This window comes from Nicotiana tomentosiformis, chromosome 1 (assembly GCF_000390325.3).
Source record: "Nicotiana tomentosiformis chromosome 1, ASM39032v3, whole genome shotgun sequence".
Lineage (NCBI taxonomy): Eukaryota > Viridiplantae > Streptophyta > Magnoliopsida > Solanales > Solanaceae > Nicotiana > Nicotiana tomentosiformis.
In genome coordinates, this window is record NC_090812.1 from 1,595,754 (window position 1) to 1,609,959 (window position 14,206).

The 14,206-nt window shown below is 34.5% G+C and overlaps 1 protein-coding gene across 2 annotated transcripts; it reads right to left on the bottom strand.

The window, feature by feature from the left end:
• Positions 1-276: 276 nt before the first annotated feature.
• LOC104118066 (SURP and G-patch domain-containing protein 1-like protein) lies at positions 277-8,437 on the bottom strand. 2 transcript variants are annotated; one of them, XM_009629244.4, is made up of 9 exons: positions 8,268-8,437; positions 5,545-5,993; positions 4,550-4,676; positions 4,002-4,108; positions 3,272-3,412; positions 2,615-2,749; positions 2,280-2,459; positions 1,024-1,202; positions 277-553 (listed from the first exon to the last, which is right to left on the bottom strand). In XM_009629244.4, the coding sequence occupies exons 2-9, from the start codon at positions 5,954-5,956 to the stop codon at positions 527-529; spliced, it is 1,308 nt and encodes a 435-aa protein (XP_009627539.1). In that variant the 5' UTR covers positions 5,957-5,993; positions 8,268-8,437; the 3' UTR covers positions 277-526. The 2 variants fall into 2 exon arrangements, with proteins under 2 accessions (XP_009627539.1, XP_009627546.1); XM_009629251.4 differs by having other exon boundaries at positions 5,545-6,009; positions 8,268-8,406.
• Between the last annotated feature and the right edge of the window lie 5,769 nt (positions 8,438-14,206).

Genomic DNA, 14,206 nt, shown 5'->3' on the forward strand with positions numbered 1-14,206 from the left:
ATCTGTCACATTTGATATCGCACTATCGCAAAGTTTAGAAGTTTGAAAATTTTCTTCAACAGGCGATCTTTCAAAAAAGTTTTAAATCTTCTTAAATATTTGGAAATTATGGTTTACACCACTTATTACTCCATGTAATTTCTGAAAATGTAACCATTATTTCAAAAAAAAAAAAAATAAGGAATTAATATATGACCTCCCTTTGAACAATAGAGCAGAATATCATAGGGTACTTTGAACACGAAACACACTGGCTTTCATATTGCGCTGTAGATATGTTTCAACTGAAAACTTTGAATAGAAACGAGGCGCAGAACAATATATAAGAGTTCAAACAATATATCAGATACAATGAATTCAAACTTGTAGGAGCAGTATTTAGACCAAATAACATCAATTTCGAAACAATTCGTCTTCCAGAAGTAAACTATAACAAACTCAAGATACTCCAATATAGAGGTTGAGTCATTGCCTTGTCTGCACTGCACCCTCTAGATGGCCAGCTGGAAATATTCCACAAAATGCTTCAGTAGTATGCTTTCCGAGGATTGTTCTGAGAAAACAGATATATCAACCTCACTTACAATTATAATAAAAATTTAAGACACCAATTCCACACCCCCCCCCCCCCTCCAAACCGAGAAACCTATCCTCAAACCAAGAATCGTGATGCGATAGTTTTTACACAAAGACACTGCCCAAGCAGGTTCTCCCTCCTGTTAGGTGACAGTTACTTTTCTGTTGTCAATGTTACCTTTGATACTCTCCCTAGATAGAGGAAGGAAATAATTTTTATCTCGACTCATAGAAGCTTCTATTGCTTCACAAAGAAGGTGATGTCGAGATGGTTCCTTTTGAGTTTTCTTCTCATATTACTGTTGTCTTTTTATTTTCCCTTATGCAAACTGGATTCTATCAAATTTCAGAAACCATCAAAAAGGTTCAGTAAAAGGGACACTAAACAGCAAAGAGAAGTTACCAACCATCAAAAAGGTTCAGTTAAAGAGGAGATAAAGGTCGTACCAACGGATTTGGCCTGTACTTGTAGCCTAGCATCATTCGTTTCTTATATTGCTCATAGATATCATCTTCTGGAGTTACCTCCCCGGGTTGGGAAGCACCAACTCCTAAATTATTTGATTTTACATTGCCGGCCGTAATTGGATCTGCAATACCACTTTTAGAGCTCCCTAGTCCTTCACCTGCAGTTTCACATAGAGATGTAGACTCCATATGAATTTACCACTTGTCATCCTAAAACATGAACTATTTGCATTTCAAAGGCTAGTATTTTCCGAGTACGAACTCCTATAAACTACCTCGACAGATGTGCTTGACTTGCATATCATGGCAAAAGTTTTCAAGAATTTCTAGCATTGGCAACACGAGATATACAATATTCAAAACTTTCAAGTCCAGGAAAGTTTGATAGCAACCTAGTTACCACAAAAACTTGCTACACATCGTGTATTTATCCATTTAAATAAACAATATGGCATGGGGGTTGCGCCTCAGACCTGAGGGTAACCTCATCAAGTGCAGAACAAACCCATCCCCTATCCCATTGCCCCTTCAACACTCGAGGGAAGACTCTTAGGGCTCGTTTGGTATGATGGATAAGGGATAATTAATCCCGGGATTAAATTTGAAATGAGTTTATCCAACGTTTGGTTGGGATAAAATCGCAGTATAACTAATCACGGGATTAGTTATCCTGGGACTGTAGTGTTATTTCTATCCCTATGGGAGGGTGGGATAACAATCCCGGGATAATTAATCCCTGCTCAATTAATCCTGGGATAACTTGTTTTCCAACCCAAACGACCCCTTAAGGTTAAACCGCCCTGCTCCTAAAGAAAGGTCTATAAGAAAATGGAACCCTCCTTTCCCCAAAAAACAAAGCATAAAAATTTGCTATGTGCTCCAAGATGAATAATAACCAGAGATGGAGACTCCTTAGCTACTACAAAGGTGATTAACAATAAACATCCCGAGTCTTTAGTTCTTTGAGATATTATATTGCAATGAGGGATGGGAGAAAGATAAGTATGCAGATTGCCAGATCAAGTTATAAGGTGTAGCTATCTCAGTCAGCCACATTATCATAGTGGAGAATGAGGAGTATAGCCAACAAGGAGTACCCTTCTGGGAGATTAAGTAAATATTGTTAACCAAAAAAAATGAAACATCTTAGTGGCGAATATTATCTCTAAAATTTACAGGTCCAAGTTATTTGCAGCCAACCCCGTCAGCGTTTTCCTAAAGGGAGGATGATATACCTTCTTTCCAACCCATTTTAGACAGAAGTCTGTGGCCAATATTATCAGCTTGTATTTTCGACCTTTCTGCAGCCTCTATGGCAGCTTTCCGAGCAGCTACATCATTGCAGGTAGACAAAAACTTAGCAAGCTCTTCAGGCGGGATATAGTCTCCCATATGATGCCCCTTCTTTCCTGGAGCTGCAACACAAAATAAGATATCAGAAGACTTGCATAGATATATTTTAATAAACATTTTACTGGATCTATTTTGAGCCCAGATGCCTGAAGTTCTAAGCTTTAATAGGATGATCAGAACAAAGATATAGCAGAATCGAATAAAATCAGCGACAAACCTTGGAGAGAAGCAGGCGGAGGCATCTCATCTTTTGAAGATTTGTATGGCCTCAGCTTCTCTTCTTCTGCAGCTTTCTTCATGTAATATTCCATCATCGATATTGGATCTGACCCCGATGGACCGCTTGGATGACCTGAAAAGACAAAATATCAGTACAAGCCCAACCATAATTGAAAACCTTTCGGAATTTCGTGAAGTTCATCAACCATTGAATTTCTGATAATATGACAGTCTGATGCAGTGCAGAAGGTGCACAAATAATGGCCCAAATGAAATTAAATTTTCCCACAGACAAAACCAGTTCTTCAAAATCTGTAGCTTAGAGGCACAAAACAGTCTTGAGTTTTTTTTTAAATGGTTTTTTTTAAGCTCGGATGCCTGAAGTTCTAAGCTTTTCAAGGGGAAAAGAGACGTGATGAAAAATGATCCAGTTTCAATAAATTCAAGCACTATTTTCTGCCCTCACGTACTCTAACCTCACTAGAAAGCTTATCTGCCTCAATAAACTTGTGTATGCTAACCTATTTTGACAAATTCAGGTACAAAAGCAGGATTTCCATTGTTAGCCATCACATTACACCCAAATCCAGTAGGGTGAATAATCAAAACAAAATTCCAAGAGAATATACACTGAATCACATATAAATGACATTACCAGATTTCCCAGCTGAATCTGAAGAACTTGTATTCTCCGGTGCTCCATATAATGCTGATGCAGGAATTTGGTAATTTGAATGCTGCTGATGTGACCTATGAGAACTACTCGTTGAACTAGGAGTAGCAGTACTAGTAACTCCTACAGCACCAAAAGGCTAATCAAGTGAATAACGGAAGAATCACAGCAAACAAATATTACGTTAATCAAGTGAAGCCAAATGAACTAGACACTAGATGCAAACAAAATGAAGTTGGCGACTTAGTTAGATAAGGCTCAAGCTGCTCCGCTGAAGGCACGCACATGCACACACACACACATATACACACAGTACATAAAATGCCATATAAAATATGGCCAGCTGAAAGCCTTGAGGTTGAAAATATTGTAAACTTCAATCATTTCAGACTCATAGGACTCTAAATCATAATTTAGCTCATAGCTTAATTTTGTTCCTCAAAAGAGGATGCACCTATGGCCAATACCTAGCGAAAGCATATGAAAAGAACGGAAAGAGCAACTACATCTAGCTTCCTAAAAGAAAAAGACAACTCTTACTACCCAGTCACACTTTTACATACATAAAATTCAGGTATACCACTGCCAAAAAACAAACTGCATAAATACTTAGAGAAATACACAAAAAAGCTGGTAAAAGCCTGCAGTCCTATACATGGAAAGCACTAGATTTATGCAAGCAATATAAAGCATGAAGAGAATTTTTACTAACCACTAAGTGATGTTTGGACATCCGTAGTCTGTGATAGAGCCTTTTCCTCTTCACTAAGTCGATAGTCATAGTATTTGTAATCAGAACAGCTTTCATCAAATAAGAACCTGCAAGTAGACAATATTAAAAAAAGAATTTTCTTTTTCTTTGAGAGAGAGAAATCAAATGATTGACCATTACCCATAACATTATAGGCTACAGATAAATATACAGTAAAGTAAACTCATCAGATTGAACTCTAAAAGAGACTGATGATTTTGGCAAACAAAGAGCTCCTAGACGCCAACACAAAATAGACAATTAAACGAACAAGAAGAAAGGAAGAACAAGAAATGAAACCAGTTCTTAAGAGGGTGAGGGGACAACAATAGAAGACAATAGATGCAACAAAAATCATGGATGCGAGGTCATACATCCACAATTGTACCTATGTGCTTTGACAAGACAGGATAAACCATGACAATAAAGGCCATGAAAGAAAAGAACTAATGTTTTATGATATAATGGACTATCACACACACAGAAACCACAGAGATTCTGATTCATACTTAAATGGAGTGTCTCCTGGATTCTTTTGGCGTGTGATATGCTCAAACTGCCTTCCATTCTTGGCCACAAAACTTGCTAACTTGTCTGCAACTTTCTTCACTGTTGGATCACTTGGAGGATTTGGTGCTGCATGTCACTTAAATAACTGATTAATACCAAGAGCATGAACAAGTGAATGTAAATTACTCTTGTAGCCGCATTTTCCAAATCTTTCATTGAACATCTCTTTCCACCAATGTTTGTAGGGACTTAAGGTATAAGCTGCACGATCAGACAAGAGTAACTCAAGAATGTCTGGACCTCCTTATCCACAATGCCTAGAGAATATCCTCATAGTACAAAATAGAATGGTACAATCTTGACTAGTGAAGGGCTTAAAGGATTTGCAACATAAGGCTTCAACAACAGTGATGCAGTAAAGCTTTTTTTTCTTTTTTTTGACAAGGACAGAGAAGTAGTAAATGATGAGCCATAACACAATTTGCACAAGACATTAGGTGATTATGTGGTCCAACCAAATAGAAATCACCTCATATGCGACCACCAACAGAAAGCAAAATAAGCACATTAGTAAATTCTCCAACGGACAAGAACTAAGATGACTCCATAAATTATCGAAATTCCTAAGCTATCACAAGTGCATGAAAAATGAGTCGGATTGCCTAAATCACCCTACAAACGGAAAATTAAAGAAAAGGAAATATACCGCCACTAGGAAATGCTGTTCCAAGAACCAACATGTGATACCATGAGCAAAAGATAAAAATAAAGATATATATATATATATATATATATATATATATATATATAGAGAGAGAGAGAGAGAGAGGGAGAGAGGGATGGGAGTGTGTGTGTGTGTATATATATATATATATATATATATATATATATATATATATATATATATAGAGAGAGAGAGAGAGAGAGGGAGGGGGGATGGGAGGGAGAGAGGGGATATCATCAAAAAGTTCCAATTTTTGTAAGAAGTATTTACCAACATCAATTTGTCTAACAGGCTGGTGCAGAGCACCAGGTGCAGCCACCCTCTGCCGTTTAATTGGCCCATCTCCTGAAGAATTCCCAGCATCTTTTTCATCCTCATCCTCATCGTCACCTAGCTTAACAGAAGGTGCAGCGATTTTGGACTTCTGTTTCAGGCTGAATGCAAGTTTCCCACCTGAAGGAGCTGTAGTAGTTTTCCGTGATGCATTAGCTTTTAATTCAAAGCTTGGTTTATTAATGACGGCCTTCGGAGTTGAAGATCCCAATATACTGGAGGCTGTCTTAGACTCTTTTGAAGAGGCAATCTTCACCTTTTCCGTTTCCTTCTCCTGTTGGAGCTGTTTGAACCTCTCCATGAAAGAACCATCATTGACAAATAAGCTAGAATCCGTTGCCTTCTCCATTGGCAAAAAGCCAACTATTGTTTTCTGCCAGCTGTAACTGCTCAACAAGCAATCTTACAATATATTCAGACACTGAATGGTTTCTTTTTTCTGTAAGTATATATTTAGATACTAAATGGCTGCTTTATTATCATTTCTTTCTCGACTGTTCTGTAAGTGATCATAATATTTTGAATTCCAAACAGCATTCTCAAATCCATCATGGCATCAGGAAATTTAATATAATAAAAAAAAAGCAGATTTTTCCTTCTCTTCCACTCCCCTAAGGAGCGCATCAGCATCAAGACCTTGTAGGAGGGTTAAGGCGTGTTTGGTAGACTGGAAAAGGAAAGTCGAGACAGAAAAAGTAAAATTTCCTTTCACTCAACTTATAGAAGGTCATGGATCCCACACTTTCTTACACATTCAGTAAAACTGCAAGACTCAGAAGAAAGATATAAGCATACAGCTACGAACATTCTTCTTAAAAATAAATTCATTTACCACTTCAAGCAAACATATGCTAGATTGTTTTGTTCTCCCTTTGTGTACTTATCCAGAAGAAAAATTCTTCAACCTTCCAGACATTCATATGGATTCAGATAGGTAACCTATACAAAATCTACTTCCGATACTTAATAGAACGCATGATAAAAACACATCATCGATCTAATATAGCAATCAGCTGAATAACCTTCCCTAACAGAAACAATACTAAAGCACGGGAAGAGTAGTTTTCGTCAACTCATATGTCCTGTGCTAAAAGCACTAGAATAAACCAGTGTGACACTAACAGACAAGCTTTTTTCCTTTTGAAATGGTAAGTATTAACACTATCAGACAGACTTAGATTAGTCTTATTTTAGCCCGGTAAAGTAATGGGCCTTTTCTTCAGATACTTCTCTCACTGTCAGCATGTTCTAAATAACATCCCTTTAGCCTGTTTGGAAAACTTGACAGTAAAAAAGAAAAGAGGAAATGTGAAGTTACAGGTATCAGGAAACTGCCCTGCAGACGCAAGTGTATTGGCATGATATTCACAAGTTCAGTGCCATTCTAGAGAACTATGCACTTTTTGGATCCAGAACATGCTTCATATCTTCAAATGAGGACATCTAGTGGTGCACTATTTAATGCGTAGAGCGTAGCAAATTCAAAATGCGAAATTGATTCAATAGATTATAAGGGTGCATGAAAATGAGAATCTAACTCAATAAATGAAGGGAACGGCCAGCCTGCCCAAAAAGCTTTACATTTACAAGCTGTAATAGAGAGTTTTAGATTTCAAATGATCTGACTGATTTCTCTTATAACTTCATATTTTTAGATTATTTTCAATAATCAGATTTTGTCATCTACAATTGCGTTATACTCGCAACCATAACAGCAAAAACAGTTAGGCAATGATAGACGCAACCAGTTAAATGATTTGTTTTATAACTGTGGTGTCCATGCCAGCTTGCGCACACCTCAACTAATTCCACGGGATACCTACCTACCTCCCACAACCGATACTAGGTAACTCTGTCCAGGCTTGGATAGATGGGAAAAAACCACCTAACATTTTTGTCTCTGCAGGAATTTGAACCTGAAATTCAACCCACTTCATTGACCACTACGCCACACACTTGGGTGTCGCAACCAGTTAAATGTTAGTTCCATCTCCTTCAAAGAGTTCATTTGGACCTGTCTGGAAAACATCTTTTTTTTTTTGGATAAGAGTGGTGTTCAGCTCGTCGTAGTTTATTGAAGTATTGTTAGTGCTTAGTAAGTGAATGACAGTTATTTATAATCAGTGGGGTTTGGGGAGGGTAGTGTGTAAGCAAACATTACCCTTCCTTGAAGGCAGGGAGGTTGTTTTCGATAGACCCCGGCTCAAGGAAAGATGAAAAGATGAAAATAAAGCAATAGCAACGAGCAGTAACTCCTCAACAACTCTTCAACTTCAATAAAAAAAAAAGAATCACTTTTTGCCTAAAGATATATTTTCAATTTTTTTGCATCAAACACCATCTTCCAATAAATAACTTTACTTTTTACAACAAATTACCATAGGCATCGCCACCCGGAGTGACAGAAAAGCACAAACATGAATAAATTTATAGTCTTGATCGAAAAGCTCATCTGTTAATTGAAACCCTAAAGTCATCAACCATAATCCAACAAACTCAAAATTCGACATGCGATAAAATAAAAACAAATTCCGAGAATCACACAAAAAAGAAAATCCACAATTTCGGGCGGGGGGGGGGGGGGGGGGGGGGTGGAACAACTGATAAAAGTAACAAAAAAAAACGAAGACGTTCAATACATTCGTCCTCAGTAAATCTACCTGAGGAATCAAGAATGAAAAGTTGATCCCGAAATCAGCAACCGGACGTAATCGGATTGATTCAACAAAGCAAATGAAACTGAAACCCTAAAAACGAAGATCGATAGCGGAAATAATTGGTAATGAATAAGGGGCGCATGTACGTAATTTGGGGGGAGAAAGCAACGTCTGTTAAACGAGAGGACGAGCCTTTGGGCGTTAATAAAGTTGAAATTTGGGGATTAATATGTAAAAAGGTTATTTTCATCTTATTTGCCTCCCATATTTTCTTTTATTTATACATGCAGCCCCTAGAGAAAAAAATACGGAAAATGGCTAAAATTACGCCCTTAACGTATTAAAAATGGCTCAAAAATATACTTCATTAACCTTTTGGTCTAAAAATACCCTTAATATTTTATTTTTGGCTCACATATACCCTTAACGTTTTATTTTTGGCTCACATATACCCTTGAAACTAACAAAACAGGATGGTAAATTTTTTGCTCACCTTCCATCAATATACTATATATTTTTTATATGTATTTTATACCACATATATAAATTACGTATATACATCATAATATATGTAAACAAACAAAATATACCATACATATTCTTTAAAGTTGTGTATTTTATACTTTATATATACTACTATTATATAATTTATCACATATCTATATATAATAAAAGGAGAGACAAAAGCAAATTATTAAGACAAGTGACATAACCACAAAAAGCCAATTGGCATTATTAAGACAAAACAAACTAGTACCTTTTTAACTAAAAAATCTTTTTAAATTTTGAATTAATTGGTAACTCTATTTGAATTAATAATTAATAAATATAGATATCTTATAATTAGCTATATTAAAAAAACAAAAATATAAAAACAATAACTACTCATTCAAATTGGGGAGTAGTTTCAAGTTGGAGTTTTAAAAATATATTAAAAAAATAAATGAAAAAGTAAAATTAGCTATAATAAAAAATGAAAATATGTTGTATATATATAATTTATATATGTGGCATAAAATACATATAAAAAATATATGGTATATTGATGGAAGGTGAGCCAAAAATTTATCATCCATGTTTTGTTAGTTTCAAGGGTATATGTGAGCCAAAAATAAAACGTTAGGGTATATGTGAGCCAAAAATAAAACGTTAAGAGTATTTTTAGACCAAAAGGTTAACGGATGGCACTTTTGAGCAATTTTTAATACGTTAAGGGTATTTTTGGCCCTTTTCCGAAAAAAATATGATGAAGATGGAAGAAGAGCACAAAATGAAACAACTAAGGGTGTGTTTGGTATGAAGGAATTTCCAGTTTTCTCATGTTTGTTTGACCTAAATGTTTTGAAAAATATTTTCCCTATTAAGAGAAGGGAAAACATTTTCCAAAACTCTTCTCAATCTTCCCCATCCCCACCAACACACCCCCACACCACACCACCACTCACCCAAAAACCGTCCTACCCCTACCTACCCACCTCATCCCCACTCTAAATAAAAATATTATTAATAGTACTTTCTTTCATGTTATAGATAGATTTTTTTTTTCATTTCAACAAATAAGTATTTTTTTTCATGATATAAAAAAGTATTTTTTTTTATTTTAACAAAAAAAAGTACCTTCTTTTCATTTAGTAAAAGTATTTTTTTCATTTCAACAAAAAAAGAAATTCTTTTCATGTAGAAAAAGTATTTTTTTTTTCATTTCAACAAAAACATATTTTCTTTTCATGATGTAAAAAAAGTATTTTTTTTCATTTCAACAAAATGAGTATTTTCTTTTCATGATGTAAAAATTTATTTTTTTTTTCATTTCAACAAAATGAGTATTTTCTTTTCATGATGTAGAAAAAGTATTTTATTTTATTTCAATAAAATGAGTACTTTATTTTCATATTGTAGAAAGAATACTTTTTTTTTCAACCAAAAAAGGAGTATTTTCTTTTTAGTTATTAAGCACAAATTTCAACGTTATTTTTGCGTTAAAAAGTAAAATAACACATTAGTTCTTTTGATTGTGTGAATTTTTAGAGACTTGGGGGGGGGAGGGAGGAGAGTAGCATAAAAATATATTTTCCTACAAAAAATATTTTCTACTTTCGAACCAAACACTAGAAAATATTTTTCATTCACCAACCAAATAAGGGAAAATAAGTGATAAAACCACTCATTTTCTATGAAAAAATTTTCTAATATTTTCCTTCATACCAAACACACCCTAAATATATTTACTTTTCTATAGTCCAATTTCCCGATGGTCAGAGCCAGATAGTCTGAATATTGATGGATAATATCTGACTTTATTTGCACATAGTTCGAATGAATAATGTGTGTTTCAATGGCAGAGCCAGAACTTTTATTAAGGGGAGTCAAAATATAAGGAAATAAGCTCATCAAGAAGTCAAGGGGTATCATTATATAGTATATATACATATTTTAAAAAATATTATCGAACTAAACAGTGTAATTTTCCGACGAAGGGGTAAGATTGACACACCTTAGTTGCATGTGGCTCCACCACCAGTGTGCTTCACTCACACATTACTTATTGGCTTTTATTAATAAACTAAAGTATTAAAGACAAAACATAACAATATCAATTATATAAGTAGTTAGTACGACAAAGAAGATCGATAAAATTATAACGGAAAAGGGATATTTATATCTTTCTACTTTGAAATATTGTGTAAAAGAACCATTTATTTCACTATCTGGCCTCTAGGGTCCCTACCGTCATAGTTCCAGTCACAAATATTCCTGAACGACTAACTCACCCCAAACAAAATAAACCTATATATTCCGTGAATCGTTTCGTTACTCGACCCAATACCCTTTTAATTAATTATACCCACACACAAATCATATCACATTTTCACCTAACATTCCGCCTGAACCAAAAATAATCCCTCTTCTTTCTCACTACAATGTCGGCTTGTTAGTAAGGCACGAGGCTTTTCAGGTAAAATCTTCGGCTGGTTATGTCATTTTCTCTTACATCTGTCATTTATTTCAATATTTTGGGGTTAGTGGTATCCTTTTTAAACCACTATTAGTTGACTTTAGGGTTTTTAAATATTATTTCAAATAAAAATTTATGTGTTTGGATGTGTGTATTCCTAATATTTTGTTGTTTATTGTGTCACTTTGGTATTTATTTTGTATGCATGTGCTTTTAACATGTGGTCCCGAAATGGTGGCTAGGGTTTAGTGCATTTCGGCTTTTGTTTATTAGTTTGGACACCTTTATGTTAAACAATTATTTCATAAGTAGGAAGATGGGTTCTTTGCTCCCTTTGTACATGTTGTTTGTCAACAAGTATTTGATTTATGTCGGGTATGTGTGTAAAAATATGGTTCCCTTTCAAAAAATTTAATATGCACCAATCATTAATATGGCCCCTTGTTGGTTTGTTGGTTCTAAAGTACTTGTATGTATCTTTATAGAAGTGGCTCCTTGTTGTTTTATTTATTTTCAATTGATGATGTATCTATCTAGATGGGGTCCCTTGTTGGTTTTGTTTATTCCTGTGGTTCCTATTTTCAGTTATTTTATTTAGTATTTTGCTTTCTTCTTTTCAATATTATCCAGATTATTAATATTGTTTACTTAATTATTTTTAGGTTATTAAAATAGTTAGTGTTGATATGAGGTTCAATCATGATGGTGAGTGGCTCAAGGAACCACATCTCCTCTACAGCAAGAAACTATGGGTAGCTAGCGAAGTGACCTCATTTCAAACTTAAATTGGCCAAGTGACCTTCAAGTTTTAATTTCTGTATGATTGACCTTCATGCTTAAGTGGGACTATAAAATAAAAGGGGGAAGTTCGGTCTTTATCCTTAAAGTTTCACTTATTACACTTTGATCTCAACCTATATAATTCTAATATTACCAGATTTAAAAAATAATTCCATCCCTTCACGCGTCATCTGCCATCCCAATCCCCATTTCTCAGGCTTATTCTTCCATTGTAGCTTGTTTTTCTTGCATTCAACACACATAGGTCGTCTCCCTTCTTCTCCATTCCTCTCAAAGTTTCATTCTTTTGATTTATCATTTACGGAGAAGAAATCGAAAAATTGGGAGTTTTGGGGGGAGAGGGGGGATTTGTTGAATTTGGGGATAAAAGTGCCAATACATTAGATTGATAATTCATGCTAGGTAGTATATTATGTAACTCCTTCATCTGGTAAGTGTTTTCATCTCATCTTCTTTGTCATTGTTAATTTGGATTTTTGTAAAAAAATTCTGTACAGTGCTCGATCACTAGTGTACAATAGACTTATCACGACCCAGAATCCCAACCTCGGGGTCATGATGGCGCCTAACATCTACTTGCTAGACAAGCCGACATGAAATAAAAAATTAACTGATTTTAACCATTGATAACAAAATATTATCAATGATAACGATATAAGTCTGAAGTAGAGTAAAATAATATCGAACAACGAAGTCCAAACATAACCCAGAACCTGGAGTAACGAGTACATGAACATCTAGAGTGCTACAAACAAGGTATGAACAAAATACAATATTTTGAACCACAATAAAACAATAAAGATAGAAGGGAATGGGACTTAAGGGTTGCGGATACCGTATAACTATACCTCAAGTCTCCGACAGTGACTAAATCCGAGCAAAAGCTACTGAGCGCCGCTAGGACCAACTCTGGTATCTGCACAAGAAGTGCAAAGTATAATATGAGTACAATTGACCCCATGTACTCAGTAAGTATCGAGTCTAACCTCTATGAAGTAGTGACGAGGCTAAAACGGGCCACTTACAATAACCTGTACGCAGTAATAATAATAATAATAATAATAATAATAATAATAATAATAATAATAATAATAATAATAATAATAATAATAATAATAATAATAATAATAATAATAATAATAATAATAATAATAATAATAATAATAATAATAATAATAATAATAATAATAATAATAATAATAATAATAATAATAACAACAACAACAACAAAAAAAGAAGCAGGAAGTGAAAGTGAAGCAATTAACTCATGAAAATGAACTCAAACCTCATTATTAGAAATCCCAGAATAACAGTCTCATAATATCATATAAAAATGTCGAGGCCAACTAAAAAATAACAATAACTACAACATATACAAGCTGTTGCGGCGCGCAACCCGATTCCACTATATCATCATTTATCAATGTCAAGTACCATATATACAATCTGTTGCGGCGTGCAACCCGATCCTACTATATCATTATTTATCAATGTTAAAATCCGTCCTTATTCCACCATTTCAATTCATTACCTTTTAACTTTTGTTGCGGCGTGCAACCCGCTCCACAAATAATTTCAATTAACATAAACAATCTGATAGCCCAATTTACGAGAATTTCTACATCAAGAGAGTAAAGGTATAAGGCAATAAAGGATCACATAATAATAAAAAAAATCTCACAAATTCGAAGTTTTAACCTTACAAGTTTATCGGTATCTAACAAACTAAACGAAACGCAAATGAAACTACATCATAGAATGCAATAATTATTACAAAAAATAATAGGACAAGTAAAATACGTGACAATCAAAATGTGCAAGTAAAACAATTAAAGGTAAGTAGCAAATAAGCATTGAGTCATGGAAGGGACGATCAATTTAGTACGAGAATAATTAAATGACAAATAACAATTATGGCATAAAAGTCAAATAAAGCATGTAACAATTAAGGCATGGAACAAGATAATTCATGAAATAATGAAAAACATGGGAAAACAGATATCTTGACAGCGTATATACACTTGTCACCTCGCATATACGCTGTTTTCTCACATAATCCACACAATACATAGTTTAAAATTTTTTAATTCCCTCAAATCAAGGTTAAATCCAATACTTACTCACTTCACAAGTAAATCAAAACTCAACTGAGGCATTTCCTCTAGAATTAACCTCCAAACCAATC